Consider the following 27,903-nt stretch of genomic DNA (forward strand, 5'->3'; position numbering starts at 1 on the left):
ATTAAGGCTACCTCAAATTTAACTAAGTTTGTTTTCTTAATTTTTCATCCATACATAAAATTTTGTGAAAGTGTTAGTTATAGTCCCAAAATTGGAAAAATCTCCCCTTTTTTAAGCATAAAAATTCATAACACGGAAATGTAAAATCTGAAATTTATAAAAATTGAAAGGGAGCTTACATTAATAGATATAAACAATTTACCAAAGTTTCATGGACATTGGTGAAAGCCTTTTTGAGTTATTGTCTGAAGTGTTAAAAATCACCCTTTTTTTATGAATAAAGCCCCATAAATCCAAAACTTTAAATCTGAAATTTATAAAAATTGAAAGGGAGCTTACATCAATAGATATAAACAATTCACCAAAGTTTCATGGACATTGGTGAAAGCCTTTTTGGGTTATTGTCCTAAGTGTTAAAAATCACCCTTTTTTTATGAATAAAGCCCCATAAATCCAAAACTTAAAATCTGAAATTTATAAAAATTGAAAGGGAGCTTACATCAATAGATATAAACAATTCACCAAAGTTTCATGGACATTGGTGAAAGCCTTTTTGAGTAATTGTCCGAAGTGTTAAAAATCCCCCTTTATTTATGTATAAAGCCCCATAAATCCAAAACTTAAAATCTGAAATTAAAAAAAAACGAAAGGGAGCTTACATCAATAGATATAAACAATTCACCAAAGTTTCATGGACATTGGTGAAAGCCTTTTTGAGTTATTGTCCAAAGTGTTGAAAATCCCCCCTTTTTTATGAATAAAGCCCCATAAATCCAAAACTTAAAATCTGAAATTAAAAAAAAACGAAAGGGAGCTTACGTCAATAGATATAAACAATTCACTTAAGTTTCATGGAAATTGATGAAGGTGTTTTTGAGTTATTGTCCGAAGTGTGGACGACGGACGGACAGACGGACGGACGGACAGAAGGACGGACAACGGTATACCATAATACGTCCCGTCCCGGGCGTATAAAAACAGTAAAATTTCCATAAAATTACCAATTCAGGGGCAGCAACCCAACAACGGGTTGTCCGATTAATCTGAAAATTTCAGGGCAGATAGATTTTGACCTGATGAACGATTTAACCTCAGTTAGATTTGCTCTAAATGCTTTGGTTTTTGAGTTATAAGCCAAAAACTGCATTTTACCCCTATGTTCTATTTTTAGCCATGGTGGCCATCTTGGTTGGTTGGCCAGGTCATCGGACACATTTTTTAAACTAGATACCCCAATGATGATTGTGGACAAGTTTGGATTAATTTGGCCCAGTAGTTTCAGAGGAGAAGATTTTTGTAAAAGATTACGAAGATTTAAGAAAAATGGTTCAAAATTGACTATAAAGGGCAATAACTCCTAAAGGGGTCAACTGACCATTTCGGTCATGTTGACTTATTTGTAAATCTTACTTTGCTGAACATTTTTGCTGTTTACAGTTTATCTCTATCTATAATAATATTCAAGATAATAACCAAAAACAGTAAAATTTCCATAAAATTACCAATTCAGGGGCAGCAACCCAACAACGGGTTGTCCGATATATCTGAAAATTTCAGGGCAGATAGATCTTGACTTAATAAACAATTTAACCCCATGTCAGATTTGCTCTAAATGCTTCGGTTTCAGAGTTATAAGCCAAAAACTGCATTTGACCCCTATGTTCTATTTTTTGCCATGGCGGCCATCTTGGTTGGTTGGTCGGGTAACCAAACACATTTTTCAAACTAGATACCCCAATGATGATTGTGACCAAGTTTGGTTAAATTTGGCCCAGTAGTTTCAGAGAAGATTTTTGTAAAAGTTAACGACGACGGACGACGACGGACGCCAAGTGATGAGAAAAGCTCACTTGGCCCTTTGGGCCAGGTGAGCTAAAAATAGGAAATAATGGGCCATGTTTCCATGGGACATAGATGATGCCCCTGTTTGCTTATAAGATTATAAAGGGACATAACTCAAAAATGGTAAAATTGACACCACCCAAATTTGTACCTATCATGTGTTTTGTGGTAATAAACATTATGTGTAAAATTTGCTTGAGGCCAACTTAAGTTTGAGAGCAAAAACGAAAAAAAATCTGCAATTTTTCCATTGTAAAGGGCATAACTCTAGAATGTTTAAAGTTGTGCTTCAAAATTCAGATTTTATCTGTGTTTTGAGGTAATACCAATTGTGTGTAAGTTTGATAACATTTGGTTGAGGCGAAGTTAGAGAACGGATGTATGGACGTACAGAAGGACAAGATAAAACTTAATGCCTCTCCGCTACAGCAAGGGCATAGACATTGGTTATCACTGAAGGGCAATTACTTCTAAACTAGAGACTCTAAAGAGCCTGTGTCGCTCACCTTGGTCTATGTGAATATTAAACAAAGGACGCAGATGGATTCATGACAAAATTGTGTTTTGGTGATGGTGATGTGTTTGTAAATCTTACTTTACTGAACATTCTTGCTGCTTACAATTATCTCTATCTATAATGAATTTGGCCCAGTAGTTTCAGAAGAGAAGATTTTTGTAAAAGATAACTAAGATTTACGAAAAATGGTTCAAAATTGATTATAAAGGGCAATAACTCCTAAAGGGGTCAACTGACCATTTCAGTCATGTTGACTTATTTGTAAATCTTACTTTGCTGAACATTATTGCTGTTTACAGTTTATCTCTATCTATAATAATATTCAAGATAATAACCAAAAACAGCAAAATTTCCTTAAAATTACCAATTCAGGGGCAGCAACCCAACAACAGGTTGTCCGATTCATCTGAAAATTTCAGGGCAGATAGATCTTGACCTGATAATCAATTTTACTTCATGTCAGATTTGCTCTAAATGCTTTGGTTTTTGAGTTATAAGCCAAAAACTGAATTTTGCCCCTATGTTCTATTTTTAGCTGTGGCGGCCATCTTGATTGGTTGGCCAGGTCACGCCACACATTTTTTAAACTAGATACCCCAATGATGATTGTGGCCAAGTTTGGTTTAATTTGGCCCAGTGGTTTCAGAGGAGAAGATTTTTGTAATAGATTACTAAGATTTACGAAAAATGGTTAAAAATTGACTATAAAGGGCAATAACTCCTAAAGGGGTCAATTGACCATTTCAGTCATGTTCACTTATTTGTAAATCTTACTTAGCTGAACATTATTGCTGTTTACAGTTTATCTCTTATCTATAATAATATTCAAGATAATAACCAAAAACAGCAAAATTTCCTTAAAATTACCAATTCAGGGGCAGCAACCCAACAACAGGTTGTCCGATTCATCTGTAAATTTCAGGGCAGATAGATCTTGACCTGATAATCAATTTTACTTCATGTCAGATTTGCTCTAAATGCTTTGGTTTTTGAGTTATAAGCCAAAAACTGAATTTTACCCCTATGTTCTATTTTTAGCTGTGGCGGCCATCTTGGTTGGTTGGCCGGGTCACGCCACACATTTTTTAAACTAGATACCCCAATTGTGATTGTGGCCAAGTTTGGTTTAATTTGGCCCAGTAGTTTCAGAGGAGAAGATTTTTGTAAAAGTTAACGACGACGGACGACGGACGCCAAGTGATGAGAAAAGCTCACTTGGCCCTTTAGGCCAGGTGAGCTAAAAAGTCAGACCAAAGTGAAGAGGAGGCTCAAAAGGGGCCAAGTGAGCTAAAAATAAAATAAATTCTGTTTTCACATTATTTTTTATTAACAATTCATTATTTTGTCATTGTTCCTACAAAACAGAAGTTTCTGAATAGGTATGATAAATCATAGTATATACATGTTACACCTATGTACAATATTCACAACAAGGTAAATTAATAAACGTATATTCTCCTGACCTGAAATTTAGTTTTTTTCTTTACTTTTTTTATTATATCTTCTCTAGTCAATAAATGCTTCCCCTTATATATCATTCAACCAACCTATTCCAATTCAGGAACTTGTACATTACTACACGACCACATACAGAAAAACTTTCCAACATTGCATTTAAAATTTTTTAATACCTTCAAATAAATATGCTTCAAAAAACTTTGGAAAAAAAAGGGTAATCAAGTTGCATGTGAATAACATTCCACATATGATCTTTGATAATACTGATACAAACAAGGGGGGGGGTTACTTTTTTTTATAAATGTTTATTTCACTGTTGATAGAAATCAACGACTATTTCTTTAACATCACAAACAAATTCTCACATAAATGTAGCTGTGAAAGCTGCAATCATGGAGAATCAGTAATTCATAAAAATTGTCTAGCGATGTGAAACGAGTTTTTAAAATATAAAGACCTTGAAAAATTAAAATGAATGCCATTTTTGTTTTAAAGTACTGAATATACCCTATATGAAACTAACAGACACCAGGACTAAACATCCCTATATATATATGTTGTGCACATACAAAAATAAATTCTTTGAAAGCTAAGAACAATACACTTGTTTTTTCATTTATATGTGATAAAATATCAAATAAGCAATGGCTTCAAATGTCATAAAAATTTGTTATGTATGCTACAATCTTTTGTGATACTAATAATTTTATATATATTCCACTTTTTTGTATGAATTGCTATAAATAAAACAAACAAATTCTAACCAACACATTTTTTAGTTGCCTGCAGTAAACACCTAAAGATGAGCATTGACAATATTTTTTTTTCAAATTCTAATGGGGTAAAAAAAGGGGGAATACCACAATGTCCAAATTTCCACATGTAAGTAGAAATAAGAATCATCAAACAAAAGAAGCAACCAACAAGACAAGTTACCTCCAACTAAATTATTTTATATCATAGATAAGACAATCTTTAAGAAAATAAGTGTTAAAACCAAGTTAATTTCTTTAAATTCAATACAAATAGGTTGTTGTTTTGTGAAGGTTCATTAACCCATAATTCCGATACTGATGGAAATATCAAAAGCCATTACAGAAAAACTAATCTGTAGAAACCTGTTATATTCTAAAAATTCAAATAGCATAATTCTGGGGGGAAAAAAGAAGAAATAGCACTTTTGATAACCTGACTTTATATCAAATAACATATTTATACTTATAGTTATTCTGAAAAGGTAAAAGACGATTCTTTTCTTGAAAAATTTCAAACATTCAAATGTGATTAGTTATGTTTTCTTCATTACTGAAACTATTTCAAAACATCTAGACCAACATCTCAACCAGTTACTAAATCAATTGTGGAAAACTGAAATGTGACAATGCAAGGAAAGCTACCATCCAGGCCACTTAGACTGTAATATCTCATATGCCTAAATAAGAGTTTTGCTGATCATACTAAAGACTAGGATCAATTTGTGAAGTGAATTGACCACTAAAATACAATTACAAAATAAGATGCAGAAATTATGAAAATCGCATCTTACAATCATTGTGATATGCAAAAATTAGTATGAATGTTCTGAATTACAAAAATAAAACATCTCATTACATAGATAAAATAAATAATTTAAATAAATTAAATAGTAAAATTTGACAATAGTGAGATTCATTATAAACAAATCATAGTCCCAGTAAAACCCCTAGTTTGTCAAAAAACAAGACTGTGGAAATGAAAGTCACAGTAAAACCCCATAATCTGTCCAAAAAATTCACAAAAATTAAACTCAAATAAGATTTTACTCATTAAACATTTTTTTAAAACTATTTTAAGAAGAAGAAAATATAAAATGTTGAGAAAACTGTAAATTTTTCGATTTAATAATTTTCTTATGCTTATAACTGTTTTTTTTTAATGTATGAATTTAATTCAATATGATGAAAAATGTATCCATGATGCATTATAATTATTATTTTAATTTCTTTTCAAAATGGTAATAATGAGAGTTATGTTAAAACTGATGTTCGACTAGAAAGAATTCAGTCCAATATAAAATTACTTGTGATATTTGTGAAATCATTTTATTTAGTATATGAATCAACTTTTGATTAAATATGATTGAACAAGAAAAATGCTGAATAAAATGCATTGTAAGATAACATAAATTAAATAATGAAACAAATCAATAAGCGATTTTTCTTTTGAAAATCTGGTTAAAAAGTGAATTTAATTGTCATAGACGTGAAATAAAATTAGCACAACCAGCAAAAATTTTGTACTATAATTTTCTTTGCTTCAGATGAGTCTTCTATATTTTAGAATATAAAAAAATGACCGTTTAACTTCAAAAGTCCATGAAGAAAGTAGAGACCAACTATTATCTATTGAAAGAATGATCTGCTATTAGTACATCATCTTTAGAATTCATCTGACATGTTTACTATATCTATTGAAAGAATGATCTGCTATTAGTACATAATCTTTAGAATTCATCTGACAAGTTTACTACTCCATAATGCCATGCATCACAAAAGACAATATCATAAATGTCATCTCTACCGAGACATCTCCAATAAATCACAGTAATGGAATCCATTCTCTGCTGGATAGCTTTCCTCACTTGACCAATCACAGCAGTGATTACATTCTGTCCTTTACATAGGTAGTTATGTTGATGGTTTGAGATCTTGTATTCACCAGCAGTTCCTTTACAGTTATATCACAGATATCATGATTTTTTGTTGGGTTCATAACCTGATGATAAAAACCTTGCTTTTAGCACTAACAACAGTGAAGTATAGGATGAATATAACAATGTATTGTATTGTAATAAATAATATAAAAAGAAACCATTGACTATAATTTATCTGGAATTTTACTTTCAGATCTTAGATCCTGTATACTATTTTATCTGTTATGCATCATAGGTAGTATTTTTTGTTAATTTTAAGAAAGGATCATCTTTTTGTTTTTGTTTTTTCATAAAATAAGCTTAAAAGCCTGACTACATATTCTTATTATACTCACCCATAGGCTTCAGGACTAAGAATGTAAGAATATCAGACAGTGATACAATGCCCTTTACATGTGTTTCAGTATCAACTATTACCAAACGATGAACCTGAAACAGGAAAATGAGAATAAAAATATCTGTTTTATTACCACTACATGCACTATATATTTCTGAATTTCTAAAATAAATTTTAATTAAAGAACATTAGCTCATTTGGAAAAAAATTCCTGCTTATTCCCTAGAGTGGGGCGCTCATATTCGCCAGGGACACAATTTCGCCGTTTTATGATTTTGCGGTGTAAAAACTTAAAAGGATGGGTGAAATGGAAGAAATATGCCTGTAAATTATATAATTATTACAAATAAGTTCCGTTTTACACTTAGACCAAATTTCAGCACTTAACGCAAAGGACCAAAAACATACGATTTTCGGCCAATTTCCTGAATGAAAAACACGATTTCAAAGAAGTATTTCTAAGTATTCTTTGACTGAATGCCCTAAATTTCAGTTCTTTACACATTTGAAATGTCTGCTATAATGGACTTGATTTGATAAATATTGTTTGAAGCTGCGCTTATTTGATTTAAATAGATGCGAAAAAACGGCGAATATGTGTCCCCCATTGACAAAACATCAGGAAATTTCAAACACCTTTTAATCTACATTTTCAGATGATTATTTTTAAACAAACAAGTTTTCAAGCTTAAGAATAGTTTGCATTTGAAGTTATCTTCATATAGAAATATCAGTATACTTCAAAAATGTTTAGAAATGAACTTAAACTGTAGAAAACCTGGAAAGATGAGGCGAAAATGAGCACCCCACTCTACAGAAAAAAGAAATTATAGGCAAATAAAATAGCTCATGCAGGGATTCTTGAAATGAAGCTAAGATATGTTTGACAAACAACTGGAAAGTTGACAGTGTTGTAATCAAACAACAAATCGTTTAAAATAATCTTACACAATTTGGTGTGGAAACTATAAGCTTACAATTAGTTACTTCCCTTAGACCATCATTATGTCACATTTTATTTCATGTTTAACAACAGATAACTGAATTGATGCATTTTTCATGAAAACATGTGATCAATTAGCCTTATTGGATATATCTTATTCATATCCTGTGGGAAAATAGCTATCTTCTTTCATTCAAAGAAAGTGTATTTTTAGTATTATAAAATTACCTCAGCTTGAACTAATTTAACAATAACATCTTCTAACTTGTCAGTCACCAGACAGTTTACCACACCTTCAAACCAACTCTCCTGAAAAAATCATAGTGGAAATTAATAAACAATCTCACAAACATTCTGTACTATTCATTAATTTATCTTTTAGTAGGTTTTTGACTTTAGCACAATTAATCAAACAACTAAACACTGGTGAAATAAAGCTCTGCATAAGTGATAATTACACTGACACAGTTGAAAGAATTTGTTGTCCCTGTTAGGGCCTAGCTGTTGTAAAATCTAAATAAATTCAAGCCCCATGAATTATTCTAAAGCATAATGCATGGTTTGTCCTTTATGAAAATGCTAAGTCCTATTTTAAAGTGCTATTTTACATGGCATTGATCTGCAGGAAGATATTTTATCCTATTCTAAATGCAATGTGCTGAGTCAAGCAGCAGCAATTTTCAAGTCTTTGGTTTAACCTAATTAGGGAACCAACCCAGGATCTCCCACCCTCGAGGCAAGCATACTACCATGAAACTAATGGCAGTTCACTGGATAACCAGTTTACTCAGTATTAAACGACTTACTTTATGTCTATGCTTTAAAGCTTGGTCTATAGTAATATCTAAATTATTGTAGGTCTTCTCTGCTGCTAAATTCTACAATCAAAACGTATCAATTCTTTAATCATACTTGTACATTGTAATATTTACTGGTCAACTATCAACAGTGACAAGATTTAAATGTCAAATATTAACAAGGATAAAATAACTTGTCCACTATCAAAAGAGATTCATTTTTATTTGTCTATGACATTATTAGTGATGACATTTACAGGTGAAATATAAACAGATATATCAATAGTGATATTGAGAATATAACAGTGAAATATTTACATATTTAGAACCATATTTTATCATTTTCTGCAAACATACAAACCCAGTTTCAGTGGTTGTCTTTTGTTGCTGCAATACATATTTGTTTTTCGTTCCTTTTTTGTGTACATTAATAAGGCCGTTAGTTTTTGCGTTTGAATAGTTATACATTTGTAATTTTGGGGTCTTTTATACCTGACTATTCTGTATGTGCTTTGATAATTGTTGAAGACATACAGTGACCTATAGCTGTTAATTTCTGTCATTTGGTCTCTTTTGAAGATTTATCTCATTGGAAATCATACCCCTATCTTTTTTATATATATATAGAGATGGATCAAGTAATATGATACAGTACACTACAAAATATAATATATAACAAGTCAAAAAGGGTAAGGGACGACATCAAAAGTTCAATGTAGGATAAAAAACTTAATTCACATAGTTTTTTCACTGACACCCCCCCCCCCCCTTCCCTCTTAACTTAATTTGGGAAAAATTGATTTACCAATAGGAATATATGTAAAAATCGATTTTAGATATACAAAACTGGCAGAATTTTAACCCCTCAACCCAACCCCAAACTATTTGATTTAAGTTTTTTATCCTACATCGATCTTTTGATGTCGTCCCTAATAGCATGATGTAAAATGAATCATGTCAATCTATTCAAATTAAAAAAAACACTATAAAAATCTTGAAATTTATTCAATTACAGTACTTTCTGTTTGAATTGCGCTACCGTTGTCAAATTTGAAACTTTATACCAACTTGGATCGGTTAGAGCATTTTGTTCGCATAAATTGTATAAATTTCAAGATTTTGATAGTGTTGTAATTTGAATAGATTGACGAGATTCATTTGACATCGCGCTATTACCGATTACTTGTTGACTATTTATTCAGTAATTTTTGTCGAGCCTTCGACTTAAGTCGAAAAAGCAAGACTAAGTGATCCTACATTCCGTCGTCGTCGGCGTCCACAAATATTCACTCTGTTGTTAAAGTTTTTGAAATTTTAATAACTTTCTTAAACTATCCTGGGTTTGTACCAAACTTGGACAGAAGCTTGTTTATGATCGTAAGATAGTATCCATAAGTAAATTTTGTAAAAAAATAAATTAATTTATTCGGTATTTTCTTTTAAATGGACTTACTTTTTCTGCCAGGTTAAATTTTAAAAATTTTAATGACTCTCTTATACTATTTTTAATTTGTACCAAACTTGGACAGAAGCTTGTTTATGATTATTTTTTGTTAATATTTTGTACCTTTAAAACATATATTAGATTCATAAACTATCCAGGATTTTTACCAAACTTTGACAGAAGCTTCTTACAATCAAAAGATAGTATCAAGAGGAATATTTTATTGATGTTTTTCCTGAATTTTGTTGAGCCTGTGATTTACAGCAAAAGTAGGTGAGACACTGAGTTCCGCGGAACCCTTATGAATTTTATATATATGTAACACAGTGTTTATTGGGAAGGTATGGTTGCTGACATAAACTAAAACTTTGACCCAGCCAAAAGATAATCCCTTATTTTCATCTGATCGTAAACATTACTGATGGTAAATGTAAGCACTTTTTTGAAGGGCACAAAAACTGGTAACAGTGTCTGTTTATAAGAAAGAAGAAATATCCAGAATTGAGAAATTAACTCTTTAAGAAATTCTTTTTGTATAAAGAATCAAACCATAAATGATAAAACTATACTGATAAGTTGAGCCCTTTTCAACTGATTTTTATGGTTCGTTCTTATGTTGTGCTGTTAAACCACTGATCCAGGTTAGAGGGTGGGTTGGGATCCCACTAACATGTTTAACCCTGCCACATTATGTATGTATGTGCCTGTCCCAAGTGAGGAGCCTTTTATTCAGTGGTTGTCGTTTGCTTATGTGTTACATATTGTTTTTTTTTGTTCAGAAATTAGGCCGATAGTCTTCTTGTTTGAATTGTTTTACATTGTAATTTCGGGGCCCTTTACACCTGACTATGCAGTATGGGCTTTGCTCATTGTTGAAGGCTGTACAGTGACCCATAGATGTTAATTTCTGTGTTATTTGGTCTTTTGTGGAGAGTTGTCTCATAACTCTCATTGGCAATCATACCACATCTTCTAATTCATAATTATTTTTCTGCTTTTAATTTTTCTATCTTTCTTATAAATGTATCTCATTTCTTGTCTCTGATTTAAATCATACAAAAAAATGGCTATTCAATCTATAGTAATGGTCCGAGACAAAACGAGTCAATAAAGTATGAATACTTACAATAACATCAAACTTTGCATAAATATTAACAACTTTTCCTTGGTCATCTACTACAGGGACAGCTGATATTCTGTGGTTTACAAACATATTTAATGCTTCTATTACAGGGGTTGAGGTTTTGGCCTAAAAGAAAATCAAAACTGACATTTAATTCTTTTATAAGTACATGTATTATCTCAAGTTATAGGTAGCCCAAAGCTTAATGAATGTCTGAACTAGACAGAAACTGCTAAAATATAAATAAAAAAAACTTTGTAAAGGGTTCTTAAATCAATTTGTCTTGCCTGCCATTGCTGCTGTCAGTATAAAAGTGTAAACCGTGACTGCCAAATAAAAGGTCTCTTTATAAGTAAAATTCTGAAAGATGGAAAAACATATTTTCAATGGTTTTGTAAAATTCCATGAAGCATTGTCCAAGTTTCATAGAATTCCATGATGATTTGATGCACTTTTGAATGTCAAAGAAAAACTTAAACCAGGGTTGGCAAAAACCCGGGTTTTATGAGTATTGCCCAGCCCAGTGGGAAATACTGGGAAAACCCGGGTTTTACTGGGTTTTAGTGGGTAATACTGGGTAATACTGGGTAATATAAAATATTTGTCTGAATTTTAAAGAAGATTCAGTGATAAACACAAATGCAATACATTTAATAAGATATTTATACCCTATTTTGTTTGTTAAGCATTTGTTTAGATTGGCAAACTGTAAATAGAAAGCAAATAAATCATTTTTTTTCAAATGAAAATAGCTCCTATTAAGAATTAACATTTACATGTATTAAAGAAACATCACATTTAAATAATGTATATGTACTGTCACTAATTAATAAGTAATTATTCATATTAGAACACAGATTTGTTTATGTAACAATAATCAGTCCTTTCAATTTTATAAGTGTTAATGACATGACCCTGTAGGGTGTTTATTTAGCATTATGAATGTATAACAATTAAAATTAGCAACTCACTTAAACACTGCAATAAAATGCATTTTTCAAAGTTTGGATTATTGAAACAATACTTGGTAATTAAAAGGTATCTTTAAATGTGCAAATCTTGTATTCTGCCCACATATAAAATTTATAGAGAAGAGAATGAAATTGAATTTTCTAGAAATGACTGTCAATGGTTATCTGTATAAAAAGTATATATTTAGCTGTTATACTATGAAACTATAACAAGTCTTTACTATTTTGTGTTAAAATAAGCTTAAAAAATCATATTGCCCAGTAACGCCCACTATTACCCATTTCTGGGAGTATTGCCCAGCCCGGGAAAACCCGGGTTTTCCCGCCCGGGAATTCCCGGGTGGGTAATACTTTGCCAACCCTGACTTAAACCAGACTGGATCTTTTAAATGGTCAACATCATGTAGGCTACTATTTCTCACTTCCAGAACAAAAATTTTTGCAATTAAAACTTTTTTAAAATTCATTTGCTATTCAATCATACTAAGAAGTGTGTATCTAAATACTACACCTACATACTATACCACAAGTTCTTTTTTTTTTTTTTTGTAAAATGAAAAACTTACTGTTATAACATTCTGAAATGTTCCTATACAAAGTTCATCTAATGTTTGGTGCATAAAACCTGGTTTTGGTAATTCATTTATCTACAAAATACATAATAAACTTACACAATAGAAAGGTAGTATCGCAAACAATCTTAAAATGATATAGATAGAATTATAATAATATGGAGGATTCCGACACCACTCAGCTTACATTCAAATGGTAAAATGAAGAATCTAATATCATTTTTGTTCTGACCAGTTATTTTTTAGTTGTTTACTTTAGAGGTTTTGTTTTTAAATCTTCCAGTAATAACACAAAATATAATTTGAAAAATGGAAAAAAATTATCATCAATTACAACTTACATTTCATTATCAAGAATGAACACAAACGCGGCCACTTTCATTTAAGATGGAAACCTTCTAAAATTTATCTAAAATACTAACATTGTTAAGATTTCAGTAATTTAGCATGACCTTAGGATGCTAGTACCTGATATATGTGTATTGTATTGTCAAAAACAGTCCATATTTATGTAGCAGAAGCATTCTACTTTCGAATAAATAACTCAAAGTTTACATTTTAACAATTTTGTTAAACTGCTATATTTTGGGGCCAAAAAGGGGTCTTACTGAACGTATTCCTTTGTATTTGAAGGTTATAGGCATTGTGGGAAAGTTTCATAACATTCCATTGAGGCAAACTTAAGTTGGAGAACAGAAAGGACAAATAAAGCATTTTTTTTCCTTGTAAAGGGGAATATCTCGAGAAAGGTTAAAGTGAAGCCAACCAAATTCATTCTTGATATGTGTTTTGTGGTAATAAGCATCATGTATAAGTTTCAAAACATTTGGTTCAGAAGCCAATATGGAACATTCCAACCATTTTGGATGTACAGATGGACCAAGGTAAAACTTTATGCAATTCTACATTTTTTACAGTCAGTGATAAAGAGTCCATCAATAACCCCTCTCATAATCATGTTAGGTTGAAGACTGAACTATGAACAAAATATTAACAACGACAAACATCTATACTTACACATAAGTATAAGAATCTAAGAATGCGTTTATGGGTCAGTATATACAGGGCATTGCCAGTAATCCGGTCTATCTATACTTAAACACAAGTATAAGAATCTAAGAATGTGTTTATGGGTCAGTATATACAGGGCATTGCCAGTAATCCGGTCTATCTATACTTAAACACAAGTATAAGAATCTAAGAATGTGTTTATGGGTCAGTATATACAGGACATTGCCAGTAATCCAGTCTATCTATACTTCAGTGATATTGTTGTCTTTTTTCAAAACTACCTCTACCGTTTTTTATTGGGAAAAATGCATATTTTTTATTGAAATTGGGAAATTTGTATATTTTATTCTGAACACATCTCCGATTTTTTCCTGACCTTTGCTGTCTTTTTGCACTGTTTTTTCATGTATATTTTGGTTGTCAGACATTTTCAACCTGAAAGATACTTTCGGAGAGGGGAAAGAAACAGAAGCAACGATGGTACTTACAATGCATTGAAAACTACATGTGTTACAAACACCATGATGATTCTGATCAGAAAACCTGATCTCAAAAGTGCTTTCTAATATCAAAATGATAACATGAATACGATATTTACAAACATTACTACGAATGCCATCACTGTTTGGGGAAAATGTAAAACTTTTTGGGAGGAATTTTAAGCCATTTTTTTCAGTAATTGGGAATTTTCTCTAGGGGAAAAGGCCGAATTTCGGCTGTTATTTGAGCCAAACAATATCACTGTACTTACACACAAGTATAAGATTCTAAGAATGCGTTTATGGGTTAGTATATACAGGGCATTGCCAGTAATCCGGTCTATCTATACTTACACATAGGTATAAGAATCTAAGAATGCGTTTATGGGTTAGTATATACAGGGCATTGCCAGTAATCCGGTCTATCTATACTTACAAGTAAGCATAAGAATCTAAGAATGCGTTTATGGGTCAGTATATACAGGGTATTGCCAGTAATCCAGTCTATCTATACTTACACACAAGTATAAGAATCTAAGAATGCGTTTATGGGCCAGTATATACAGGGCATTGCCAGTAATCTGGTCTATCTATACTTACACTCTAGTATAAGAATGCGTTTCAGTCTTCACGCTGAGTGGCAGCCAGACAGCCCAGGCTAGTAAAATTGCTCTTTAGCCTGTAAAAATCATATCTACAGGCCAACAGAATCTAACTAAAAATTTTAAAAAATTGAGCTCTGGGCCTGTAGTTTTTATAGTTCATTGTGAAGACTGGCGTTTATGGGTCAGTATATACGGGGCATTGCCAGTAATCCGGTCTATCTATACTTAAACACAAGTATAAGAATCTAAGAATGCATTTATGGGTCAGTATATAAAGGGCGTTGCCAGTAATCCGGTCTATCTATACTTAAACACAAGTATAAGAATCTAAGAATGTGTTTATGGGTCAGTATATACAGGACATTGCCAGTAATCTGGTCTATCTATACTTACAGATAAGTATAAGAATCTAAGAATGCATTTATGGGTCAGTATATACAGGGCATTGCCAGTAATCCGGTCTATCTATACTTAAACACAAGTATAAGAATCTAAGAATGCGTTTATGGGTCAGTATATACGGGGCATTGCCAGTAATCCAGTCTATCTATACTTACACATAGGTATAAGAATCTAAGAATGCGTTTATGGGTCAGTATATACAGGGCATTGCCAGTAATCTGGTCTATCTATACTTACACATAGGTATAAGAATCTAAGAATGCGTTTATGGGTCAGTATATACAGGGCATTGCCAGTAATCCGGTCTATCACAGGCAGTCTATGTACATGATTACTTATCAAAGTTTTCACTGCATCATACAAACTGGCATCTGGTTCTATATATACAAATGGTTTGATTTTCTCTGATAGGGCCTCTGAAAACAAAATCGAATACTTGTAATAATAACTACATGTGAAATACTTGTAAGAATGAAAAATAACATAAATATAAATTCTTGCAAACATGTAAATCTTTCAATTTCCATGATATAAATACATCTAGAAAATCACTAAAAAGTATAAATAAATTGCCCCAAATAGGGCTAAAAAGGGCTCAACAAGAAATAAGATACCCGCAAAATAAATTGGTTTACAGTAAATATATTTATATATAGCATTACAATACACACGTCATACTTACACGATGTCTTTAAACATACATTTGTACTTTGAAGAAAATTGTTTTTAAGATGTCGACAGTGATTTTGTATACATATTTGTGATCAAAAACTGATATGTAAAATCATTTATATGATATTCCCCAAATTGTGTTTCAATAAAAAAACAAGAATGTGTCCATAGTACACGGATGCCAAACTCGCACTATAATTTTTTCTATGTTCAGTGGACCATGAAATTGGTGTCAAAACTCTAATTTGGCATTACAATTCAAAAGATCATATCATATGGAACATGTGTACTAAGTTTCAAATTGAATGGACTTCAACTTCATCAAAAACTTTAACCTGACACGGTAGACGGACAGATGAACAGACGAACAAACAAATGCACATACTGAAAAACATAATGCCCATAAATGGGGCATGAAAAGTTAATACATAGTCCAGTATTGCATTCTCTTCCTATATAAAGTTGAGGTGTAGGATATAACACAAACCTTGATTTAGAAATATATAAACCCAGAGTGGATATCTTACCTCGCCAGGTAGCTATTTTGTGTTCTTCTAATTCATCCATTTTTACCTACAATAGAAAATATTTTTCATTAAAGGACACATACCTTCATCTCATCAAATGAAAGAGAAACAATTTGATTTTTGATTTTGGTGTTTTTAATGCCACTTTTATTGGTGGAGGAAGCAGGAGTGCCATGAGAAAACCGCTGACCTTCAAAAGGAAAACAAACAATCCTAGTCAATTAAGATGGGAGTAGAGAGCACCCGCAACATGATATAGAATACAATTACATTAGTTTTTGCATTTTGACAATTAGTTTTGGTTTTACATAAGAAAATGTTTTTATCAGACTTATGTAAAATACATATAGAATCTTCAGTGCAATGTATGTTTTACTTGTAGTACCCACAATCCTGTCTTCTTTACTTGATAATGATCATGTAATATGACTTATCAAGGAATCTTTACTTGTAATGAATTACAAGATGGTTCCCACTAGTAGAACAGCAATCTTTCCAATTGTAGAGAGACATAAATCAGTTTGGTAAAACGCCTCTTGTATAAGTTTCACAGGTTTAGGCAACTTAACAAAACAACAATGGAAAATTCAGCAATTTTACCATTTACAAAGGGCACAACTCTAGAAAGGTAAAATTGATGCCTATTAAATTAAAATCTGATCAATGTTTTGTGGTAATCAGCATTGTGTATTATAACATTTGGTTGAGGTAAAATTAAAAGTTAGAGAATGGAAACCAATTTCAGGAAGTACAGACGGACAATGAAAAAAACGTAATGTTCCCTCTGCTATTGCGGGGCTTAAATAAAAAGCTTTATAAAAATAGTTAACATAGTCGTTGGATTGTAATCCTAAGTCTCTCATTATGCATCTTTTGGTGCAGACAAGACAAAAATCACGTAAGTGCTTTCAGGTTTAGATTTTTACAGTGACCAAAAAAATCCATCCTTTACTGTAAGAAAGTTCCTTGTTGAAGCTTTAAGGTGACATTTATATGCTTACATCCATGTAATTTGTCTCATGTCAATTATACCACATCTCCATTCTTATATTAACTGACATGCTCTATTTTCTGACCACACAATGCAATATAGAAGAATAACTTGCAGATATTTTAATGCATACATGTCTACTGATTTGTTAATACTTACTAAAGGTGATTTGTAGTATTTATGTAAAATCAATATAAAGTCTGTTATTGTCAACATTCCTGAAATAAAACACAAATCTCTTTATTAAGCAGATATTTTTGGCATCAAATACAAAGAAGTAAAGTATGAACTAATTAGCATCCTTAATTCTGGTAAAATTACTTTAGAAATAGAAATAAATCATACAAGGCTCAAAATAACTATGGACCATGTAAAATCTTTTGTAATGGTCTGGCTTATTGGTTTAATAAGAAAAGTTTCTTATCCTTCCTTAGTCCAACCATGGCTAAATTATGAAAACAATTTTATCCTTAAGATACAGACAATATTGACCAATAACCAGCTTGATTCTTTCACCCAGCAGTAGGAGAGTATGACCAATACTTTAAAATGAGCTTCCCTACATCTGGTTATATCAATGACAGCAATGTCTGGTCTTAGAATGTTTAATTCTAGTCTTGTTTAACTGGAATCCTTACAAGAACCACTAAGACTTAACTTTGAATTATTTCCAACTTCCTGTTGGTAAAATAGATTGTTATCACAGCTGATTTCACAGATTCAGCATAAATTAAACATGAAAGTGAATTTTGTATCTATTTAGGTGATATACCAAATCACTCTTACTTTCATCTCATTTCTATCTACAGAGACATTATAGGAATGACAGAAGTAAACTATTTGGGTCATATGTAATGATTAGCTCAGCATTTAGACTTAAAACTTGCTTCAAGGCAGTCATTACATAATATTTTAACAAATAAATCTGTTATCATGTGACCTGCCTATAACATCTACGTCACTATGAACATAAAGTTTAAAAGTTAGCTTATAAAAATAAAGTGATATGATTGCCAATGAGACAACTATCAACCATGGAGACCATATGACGTGTTTTTGCAATTTATTGTCATTGTAGGACCTTCAATAATGAATTAAACTCATACTTTACAGTCAGATATAAAGGACAGAATCATGACAAAATGTGTAATAATCCAAACAAGGTAACCAACGGCCTGATTTATGAGAAAAAATATACCAAAAATACATTATTTTAACAAGCCACCTAAACTGCCTAGGCTTTTAAGGGTGTTTAGTGTAATATTTAGGTGTTTGATCTAATGAAACTATATAAAAAACTCAAGACAAGTGAGAGATACTTCAGGAAAAATCAATTACTGCTTATATAAAATTATATAAACTTTCTGTAAACAAACAGAAATCTGTTTGATTGCCTATAGAACTTAAGTACAAATTTAGTTGTCATGGTAATGAAATGTGACATGATATTGGACAGGAGGTAAATGACCTAATTCAGGTAAAAATCAATAAATGATATAATTTTCTAATGTGATCAAAACACAATTTAAAATAGATGGTTATTTTTTACTTCCTAGATATAATTAGATGGTAAATCGGTACCCGAATAACAGATTTTAATGACTCCTCAACCCAATTATAGACTTAGATGCTATGTACCAAGACTTAAGGTGCATTTGTACTAAGGGCTTGTACACCCAGAATTTCAAAAGAATATATTTGGGTAATATTCATTAAACTAATGCATAAGACTTAAAGTTATAGTATTTTTTATGCTTTATGTTCGAACATAAGGTTCTATGCAATGATTGGACATATCCCCTTTATGAGGCGGTTACAAATTTTATCTTCATACCATAGCTTATTCTCAAATAAATTTAAAATCTTTATTTAAGGCCACATAGGCTTAAATATTCTTATTAAGTAACAGAACAGAAATTCCAATAAATCAAATGGTAAAAGAGAAATCTGGTAAAATGAGGGTAAAATATACCTTTAGAACATTATTCTTGCCAACTTTGGTTCAAATTAGCCCAGCAGTTTAAGAAAACACAATGAAATATAGCAAGCCAGAAATCACAACATACTTTTGGCCAAGAGTTCAACAGAAAACTGATAAAAACAATATAAAGTTATGTTTCAGAACCAAATGAGTAACATTATTCTGTAGTGAAAAGGAAAACATAGAATGAAATAGATGAAATTGATGTTTTTATGTTCAATTAACAAGAAAACGCCCAAGGCATAATTCAAAGATTGACATGAGATATATATATACATATAAAACGTACAAATATGTTTTCAGTACAACTGTTTCCTAAAATTTTAGAAGAAGTGTTAAGTTGTTACTCATTAGCCTCCATTTCAAATAAGTGACCTTGACTTTTGATCTGTTAACTTCAAGTTTATAGGCTTCTTCCCTGAATCTCTATCTTGCATCTGTTTAAATTTTATTTTAATCAAGCAAGCATCTGAAGATCATTTGTTTTGGACACTAAGTTATTTTTATAGGCACCTGCTTTTCTTCTTCAGCAACATGTTATTTCAGTAATGAGTATTTTATTTTAATCTGTTTAAGCTCAATACATTTAAAATAACTACCATTATAGGGTATATATCTCTGTTGTACAAAGCTTCTGTTTTAATCATGTGATATCTTACCTACATAATCTTGTTTTGTACTATCCCATAGAGGTGCTGCTCTCACACCATTATATACAAGGGCAAAAAATGCTTTCTTCACCTGGAATGAGATAGATTGAAATATACATCAGAAAATAAAACTATTCAAGCAAACATAAAATAAACTAAGCATAAGTCAGACTTCTACTGCTTGTCCAGCCTACATTGGTGAAGAATCAATGGAACTTCGAGGGGTGATCATATTATTTGAAGTATGGATAAGAAATCATTTTATGTATAAGAAACTAATCATCATGGTTTGAGAAAACTCTTTAAAGGGGCACTAGCTGTCAAATTCATGGTCACCGATTTGACACAAATTCTCATATTTGATTTATAACAATGTAAAACATTTTTCCAAACTATCAAAAGTCTAAAATAAACAGTTTACAGAGCATGGGGTAGATAATATATAGGTTCATTTCGTGTGTATTTTAGTCCAGATGCCATCTAATTACCTATCGATTTGACCTCAGATGACTATATAAGCAATGTAAACATAAATAAAGATATGAATAGATTAAACCAACACGTGCAATTGGATTTTTATAGGTCTGTTTGATTTTATTTTATAGATTAACAATAGGTTTCTCATTGTTTTTAACCGTATAAGAATGATTTATGTGCATCGAATTAGTAATCAAATGATTTACCTTAGTTTCACTTTCATTGTTGACATTCTTTTTCGTTAAATAACCAGTACACGTACAATGCATGCGTTGTCAATCTCTAGCTAGGGGTTAAATTGAAGTTCACATGAATACGGATTTAAAGAGGTCGACTCATTCACTTGCAAGTGAATAACTAATTATCAATGTTTCTTAGCGTAATTTGACAAAATTAAACCTTTTTGGCTGCAAAAAGTGAATTGTTATTTCACTATTTCAGTTTCATTAATGATTGAACAGAAAAAGATCAAACTTTAGATTTTTTATATATATCGTAGCTAGTGCCCCTTTAAAACATTTTTATTGTATGGTGATGCAAGCTAAAGTTATTTATATGTTCAGCCTGAATAGGGGAGGATCTAGTCATTATTATAAGTGGGTGGTGTTCCAACCATATACATGTTCCTATTCAAAAGCATTGATTGTCAAAAACAAAAAGAGGGTTCCAACCCCTGGAACACCCCCTGGATCTGCCACTGATGTAAATTGGTTGAAAAAAGATTTTGGGGATACAGAAGTAAACAACTCATTTATCAATTAATACAAACTTATTCATACCAAGAGAAATTCACCATAACATACACCTATCCTGGATATCAGTTACTAGCTGACTTTACACATTACTAGCAGATTTTAAAATCAAACTGTAATATACAACTTATCCATTGTTCAAAACTGCAGGTTAGATGAATTCGTTCAAACCGGTTTTCAGGCAAAATAATACATGTACATGAAACAGCTGTATGTTAGTACAAACAACAGAGCAGTGACTCATATTCTAAATAAAAAGACTGTTGATTTACTAATATAAAGCTGTCGTCCTTAAAAGTATCTTATAAAGGATAAATATAGCTGTGCATCCTGAACTAGATCTATCTGTGTCAAGGTTCATACTGCACTTTATGCTTACTTTGGTTGTTTGTGCATATATATTGTATTGACACATCCATCATTGTGTCAAGTCAAAAACTGTATAATGAGTTGGAGTTGTTCTTAGGAATAAAATTGTAAACAAGAGATATTTAAAGTGAATTGCAGTTTTAGGCTAAACTTGTGGAAATGCATTCATTATCTCACTTATTTCTGATAACTATGGAATGGATATTTGTTTATGGTTTATAGATGGCACAGTTTTGAATATATATTATAAGCATTTTCATGTTTACATAGCAATTTTTAGACAATACATAGAGTAATCTCAAAGGTTGTACTGTCACCTCATTATATCAGTCACGAGGGTCTATTCTTTATTTGATGTTCCACCATAATTTATAATGAAACACATAGAAAAATATCACCTTGAACCAATATTATTGTAAAACACAAAAGTTTGACTGCCACCCCACCTTGGCTTTTAGCTGAACTTAGACAAGAGGCTGTCACAACGACAGCAAACCGGATTTATTAACATTTATTTGTGTCCTGGCAATATCACAAGAACCATAACTGATGAACGAAGAAAGTGAAAATCGTCAATATCAAATTTGACCTCCATTTTGTCATCAGTATCAACATATTAATTAAAATTTTAAAAGGTTTGGTTGAACGGTTCATGAGTAAATGCACGGACACAACATTTTTTAAACTTTCAAGAACCGTAACTCCTGAACGGTAAAAGTCAAAATCGTCATTATTGAACTTGACCTCCGTTATGTTGTCAGTAACAACATATTAAAATTTTAAAAGGTTTGGTTGAATGGTTCATGAGTAAATGCACAGACACAACATTTTCTAAACTTTCAAGAACCGTAACTCCTGAACGGTAAAAGTCAAAATCGTCATTATTGAACTTGACCTCCATTTTGTTGTCAGTAACAACATATTAAAATTTTAAAAGGTTTGGTTGAACGCTATTAGTAAATGCACGGACAACATTTGGTTGCCGCCGGCCGGCCGCCGTACATCCCCAAATCAATAACCGACATTTTTGACACAAAAATCTGGTTAAAAATGCAAAAATTGAAAAACATCCAAATGAGAAAAATTGCTGCAAGATTCAAATTTGAAGAGAAGGAAAAGTTCGTCTGATTCAAGAGAATCAGGATTTTTTTCAAAGCTACAAAAGCTTTTTATAGCTGACTATGCGGTATGGGCTTTGCTCATTGTTGAAGGCCGTACGGTGACCTATAGTTGTTAATGTCTGTGTCATTTTGGTCTCTTGTGGACAGTTGTCTCATTGGCAATCCTACCACATCTTCTTTTTTATATTTATAAATATTTATCTGCTGGCGAAAACACACAAAGACAGATGACTTTGAAGCAATTGTTGATAATGTAACTGATGGAACTAATTATTTGATGACAGATTATTGTGTTTTTATTTTGTCAGTCGGCAGGAAATATCACATATCAATATAGCAATGCATCACATAAAACTCCACTTTTTGTTTCAGTAACTTTACCTAGGTAATTCAGGTAGAAACAAATGTAAAATGAAGTTGTGTAAACAGGGTATTTTACATGCTTTGCTGATATTTAACATAGCAACCATTACAAGTAGGCTTTAAAGAGTACCTGCTACGTGTTCTCAAATCTAAATTTCATAGTTTCAAAATCATTTTGTGTCAGATCCATAAATCTTTTAATTAATCAATTCTTTAAGAAAGGAAATTTAAAGCAATTATTGTATTAAAAGCTTTTTTCTCTAAAATCTCCCCTTGACTTTTATTTATCATCAGAGTGTTAATCAATAGTGTGTCTACATTGGCTGAATATCCACTATAGGACACCTATTAATTATTCAATACTTTAAATGGGCACAGTTTAATAGTGCGACTTAGTAGATAAGACTAAAAATAAAAGTTCAAAACATTTACTATGCATTTAAAGTCCCTAGGTGTTTATATAAATATTTATTAGGAAAAATAAGCTGACACAAGTAAAATCTTAATAGCATTCACACACAGTCAATGTTTTGGGCAAATTTCTATAGAATTTGACGTTATGGTTTAATTCAGAAATGGTACTTAAGCAGGGTATCCATCGGCCACTCAAGGTCACAATTTCACATTTAAATATTAACTCGGTCACCAGTCCAGTTTTACACCAACAGGTACAGTTCCCATTTGGTTGGATTCTCGGTTTTGAACATTTCTAAAGGTCACATGTCCTTTTAAATGAAACATCAGGTTGCAAGCCAAGCCCCTTTAAGTTGCAGGTCAGATTTTTTATGCTGTTGGATACACATGAGTGAAATGCAACAAACTGAAAACAGTTGTCTCATCATTGACTTGTTTCTATTATTTACACTGATGATCAATTGTTGAGATAGCATAGATTTCCTGTTGAAATAGATTTTATAGAACTGATTGCATGAATTTTTCAATTTAATGAACAAATCATGCACTGCAAGTGAATTAGAACAGTCAATATTAACAAACTTTACATAAAGAAATCCCAATAACCTAATTCTCAATGGTCTGGTAAAACCCTGCATACAAATCAATTTTGATATCTATGTGACAATTAGCAGGAGAAGCATCAAACTGATTTAGCCTTCTTGTACTAAATACTGAAGGATTGATTTTTGGTCTAATATGGCCATGTGTTGCTATTTTTACGTCTGAGGTAATTGAAGTCAAGGTCGATAGGTATAGCATCATCGCCAAATATTATGTTCTAAAGGTATCAAACAGGGCCTCAAAATAGTCATCAAACTGATATGTACTAATAGTAATGAACTTTATAGAAAATAGCATTGATCTATCATAAGTACTTCCAATTAAACTGACTTAAGTTTGATATAGTTTGGTTCCAATTGGTAATTTTGTTTCTATATTAGAGGAGTTATATAAAAACACCTGTTTTGACTTTGTAAATGTAAACAAAAATCTGATTCGCCTTTAGGCCTAAATTAATATGTTGTTTGTTTCCCCAATCCCGACCCTGCCAAGCCAGGTGTGGGTCGGAAGGTAGGGAAATAATTTTATTTTTTCCCAAAAGCTTGAACAACATTGGACGATCCTGCAAGCCTGAAAATCGGAAATGAATAAAATAATATTTAACTTAAATTTGACAATAAAATTTTATGAGTAACACTGTTTTTGCAGGGTCGGTCGGGATTGGGGAAACAAACAATATTTTATTTTAGGCCCTAGGTTTTCAATGTACATTAAATGATTGTTGACAGTCATTTTGAATATCTTGACTTAAAAAGGAACTCTTGTTAAGATCTTAATTGGAACAAAAACTAGTTTGGTTCCAATTAATTCAATGTTCTTGAGAAGATTTTCAATTCAATGTTCTTGAGAAGACTTTCAAAGTCAAGTCTATCAAAACCTACTAGAGGCTAATGCATTCAAGTATGCTGACAAGTGAGAAACATGTAACAACTCTTGTTAAAGACATTGTCGGCCACACAGGAGACTTGTTAACCACATAACATAGTCTGGTACATCACATCATAGAGACTGGTCCACCAAGTTATTTTAAATGATCTTTGTCAATTACAATCTCATCAAATTACATGGAGGACAACTTACAGACAGCATACTACTCTAAATAAATACTTAGTTACAACAATCAATAATCTTACAGACATATTTCAACATCATATCAAATCCTATTGGAGTGTTGCCATGACCTATCTACAAGGATAACAGTTTTTGTGATAACAACCTTGGCATTCAGTAACATTTCTATTTTGTTTACAAGGTAATTGGGCTGTATCATTTCTTTTCATTTCAACCTCGATATTTCGTCTACAGAGAATATGCTTCTTTTTATAACAGAACATCTTGGTTAAACCCACAAGTGTGTTTGGGAACAGACATGTATAATAAATATGGTCATATATTTTTGACTTGATTCATTGTTTGTTGCTTAATGTCCAGTAGGAAATATTCCATGCATATGCAATTTGTCACGGCTTGAAAAACAAGAATGTGTCCATAGTACAGTCACGAGAAGGATTCAACTCATAAATGCAAATTACATGATAGCAGCTTCTGGTACATGGTCATCAAACACTAAACAGTTATATTATTAACTAATGTTATATTCCATATTTGAACTGTATTTCTTTTGAATAATCTATATTGTAAATGTTTAATGTGCTAATCGTGATACTGATTTTGTTCATAATGGGTACTCTTTTGGAAATAACATTTATCTATCTCTTTATCTATAGTTAGAAAATTTCAGGCACTTGCAAAAACTGAACTTTAAACAGTATTAATCTCTATAATGATATTGGGTAATCATTTGAAGTTACATTCAAGGTCAGGCTTTTGCATCATATGAAGATAACCTTTGAATTAAACATACAAATTGCAAAAGGTCATAAAAAGTTATCAGCAAGGACCATTGAATTACATCACAGTACTTTTATATTATATCATATTATATTTGAGTTTAAAGTATTTTTAACAAATGTATAAATATAAAGTTATGACTCAAGTATCTATCAAAAGTATTTCTTCTTTCTGATCTCTGAAAAAGGGTTTATCAATATATTCCAACACCAAGAAAAACTTCAAAACATCTGTCTGACATTAAATCAAAGTTCAAAAGTTTACACAAAAAAGTTATATCACGGTGCATAACCATAACGGTCACTTCTGGCGGAAACGGATACTGCCACCAAAACCAACAGCGACTTTCGGCGTTTTTCCTATGATGGACTCGGACGACGATCCGAATAATGATGATTTAGACAAATCTGTTAGGTAAGTGATATAGTGGCTGTGTCCACCGAATCCTCGAATGTTTTTTTGTAATCTAGAAACCACTTAACCACTAAAACCCAACGAACATGTATTCCTTTTATATTTGATTAGCATTTTAAACTAGTGACTATGTGTTGTGCAACTCAAGATTTAAAGTCAAACTAATTCCTTTTCAAAATTATCAGAAACGGGTCTAGGTGAAAGGGTCCGTCTCTAATAATTTTGAAAAGGAAGGAGTTTGACTTTAAATCTTGAATTATGCACAAAATGTTATTAACAAAAGAAAGTTTACGTCGAAACCATGTAAGTATGGCTAATACTGTTCTAATTAAAGCGGAAATAATTATCATTTTGGAGTAAAAAGAGTTGCACAACACATAGTCACTAGTTTAAAATGCTAATCAAATATAAAAGGAATACATGTTCGTCGGGATAATTGGTTTCTAGATGACAAAAAAACATCCGAGGATTCCGTGGACACAGCCACTGTATCACTTACCTAACAGATTTGTCAAAATCATCATTATTCGGATCGTCTTCCGAGTCCATCATAGGAAAAACGTAGAAAGTCGCCATTGATTTTGGTGGCAGTACCGTATCCATTTCCGCCAAAAGTGGCCGTTATGATTATGCACCGTGTATATAAGACATTTAAAATTGTTTTCTAAAGTCTAATAAAAGAATGGAAGTTTTTAAACTGACAACAAATAATATTTGGAGAGTCACTTAAAGCACACATTTTTTTCTTTTGGAACTATTAGGTTGACGGGTCAACTGTTGGATAGATGAGTACAACAGACCAGAATATGTTTCTATGAAACAAATATGTATCCATATCTTTTTCAACATACAAATTGAGTATGAAGAAAAGCGCAAGAAATGCTCATTCACATTATCCACTACATCATTGGTCAGCAACCTCCCTCATGTAAACCAAGCAAGACTGTCATTTTGACACAGAGACTTAGATCAAATACTTACATTTAATAATGTGTCGAATATAACAAGTTTGGCACTAGTGGGAATAAGGTCATAACACTTATGGGCTCGCATGAACTTTGCAAATGCTTGCTCTGTGTTTTCATCTGAAAACAGAAAGATCATATGTACTATAACAAACAAAAAGTCAATTGTTCTATCATAGATCAGGCAATAAAAGTAGACAGTGAATTACTTATGTAAGCCTTAGAGCTTTGAATGTCATGTAACACAGGAAATGTTTCACCACAAAAATGGCATTGTTTAAAGGATCTGACTATGTTTATAAATAAAATAACCTATTTGTTTTATAACAATTAATTATAAAGTACAACTTTTTTCTAAATTTATCAAAGTTATCTATGTAAGAAATGTTAATGAAAATAAACCATAATGATTGATTATTTGTAGATGTCAATACATTTGTATGTCAGATCTAGAAAGTTTCTTCTCAATATTTGTTTAGAAATAATTATTCCAATATTTTTTTCTTAAAATGTCCTGTACCAGTTCAGGAAAATGGCAGTTGTTATATTACAGTTGGTTT

General features: G+C 31.6%; 1 protein-coding gene across 13 annotated transcripts in view; it reads right to left on the bottom strand.

Annotated features, from left to right (window-relative positions):
• Nucleotides 1-3,662: 3,662 nt before the first annotated feature.
• LOC143064776 (5'-AMP-activated protein kinase subunit gamma-1-like) overlaps nucleotides 3,663-27,903 on the bottom strand; it is a 183,001-nt gene continuing 158,760 nt past the window's right edge. For all 13 annotated transcript variants that reach the window (XM_076237869.1, XM_076237867.1, XM_076237868.1 and 10 more), the window contains 11 exons: nucleotides 27,360-27,463; nucleotides 20,024-20,105; nucleotides 17,543-17,601; nucleotides 16,393-16,438; nucleotides 15,431-15,609; nucleotides 12,691-12,771; nucleotides 11,157-11,279; nucleotides 8,596-8,667; nucleotides 8,018-8,098; nucleotides 6,845-6,938; nucleotides 3,663-6,571 (listed from right to left, as the gene is read on the bottom strand). In XM_076237869.1, the coding sequence (XP_076093984.1) occupies nucleotides 6,546-6,571; nucleotides 6,845-6,938; nucleotides 8,018-8,098; nucleotides 8,596-8,667; nucleotides 11,157-11,279; nucleotides 12,691-12,771; nucleotides 15,431-15,609; nucleotides 16,393-16,438; nucleotides 17,543-17,601; nucleotides 20,024-20,105; nucleotides 27,360-27,463 (947 nt within the window). In that variant the 3' untranslated portion in view covers nucleotides 3,663-6,545. The remainder of the gene's footprint in view (nucleotides 6,572-6,844; nucleotides 6,939-8,017; nucleotides 8,099-8,595; nucleotides 8,668-11,156; nucleotides 11,280-12,690; nucleotides 12,772-15,430; nucleotides 15,610-16,392; nucleotides 16,439-17,542; nucleotides 17,602-20,023; nucleotides 20,106-27,359; nucleotides 27,464-27,903) is intronic.

Source organism: Mytilus galloprovincialis, chromosome 2 (assembly GCF_965363235.1).
Source record: "Mytilus galloprovincialis chromosome 2, xbMytGall1.hap1.1, whole genome shotgun sequence".
Taxonomy (NCBI): domain Eukaryota; kingdom Metazoa; phylum Mollusca; class Bivalvia; order Mytilida; family Mytilidae; genus Mytilus; species Mytilus galloprovincialis.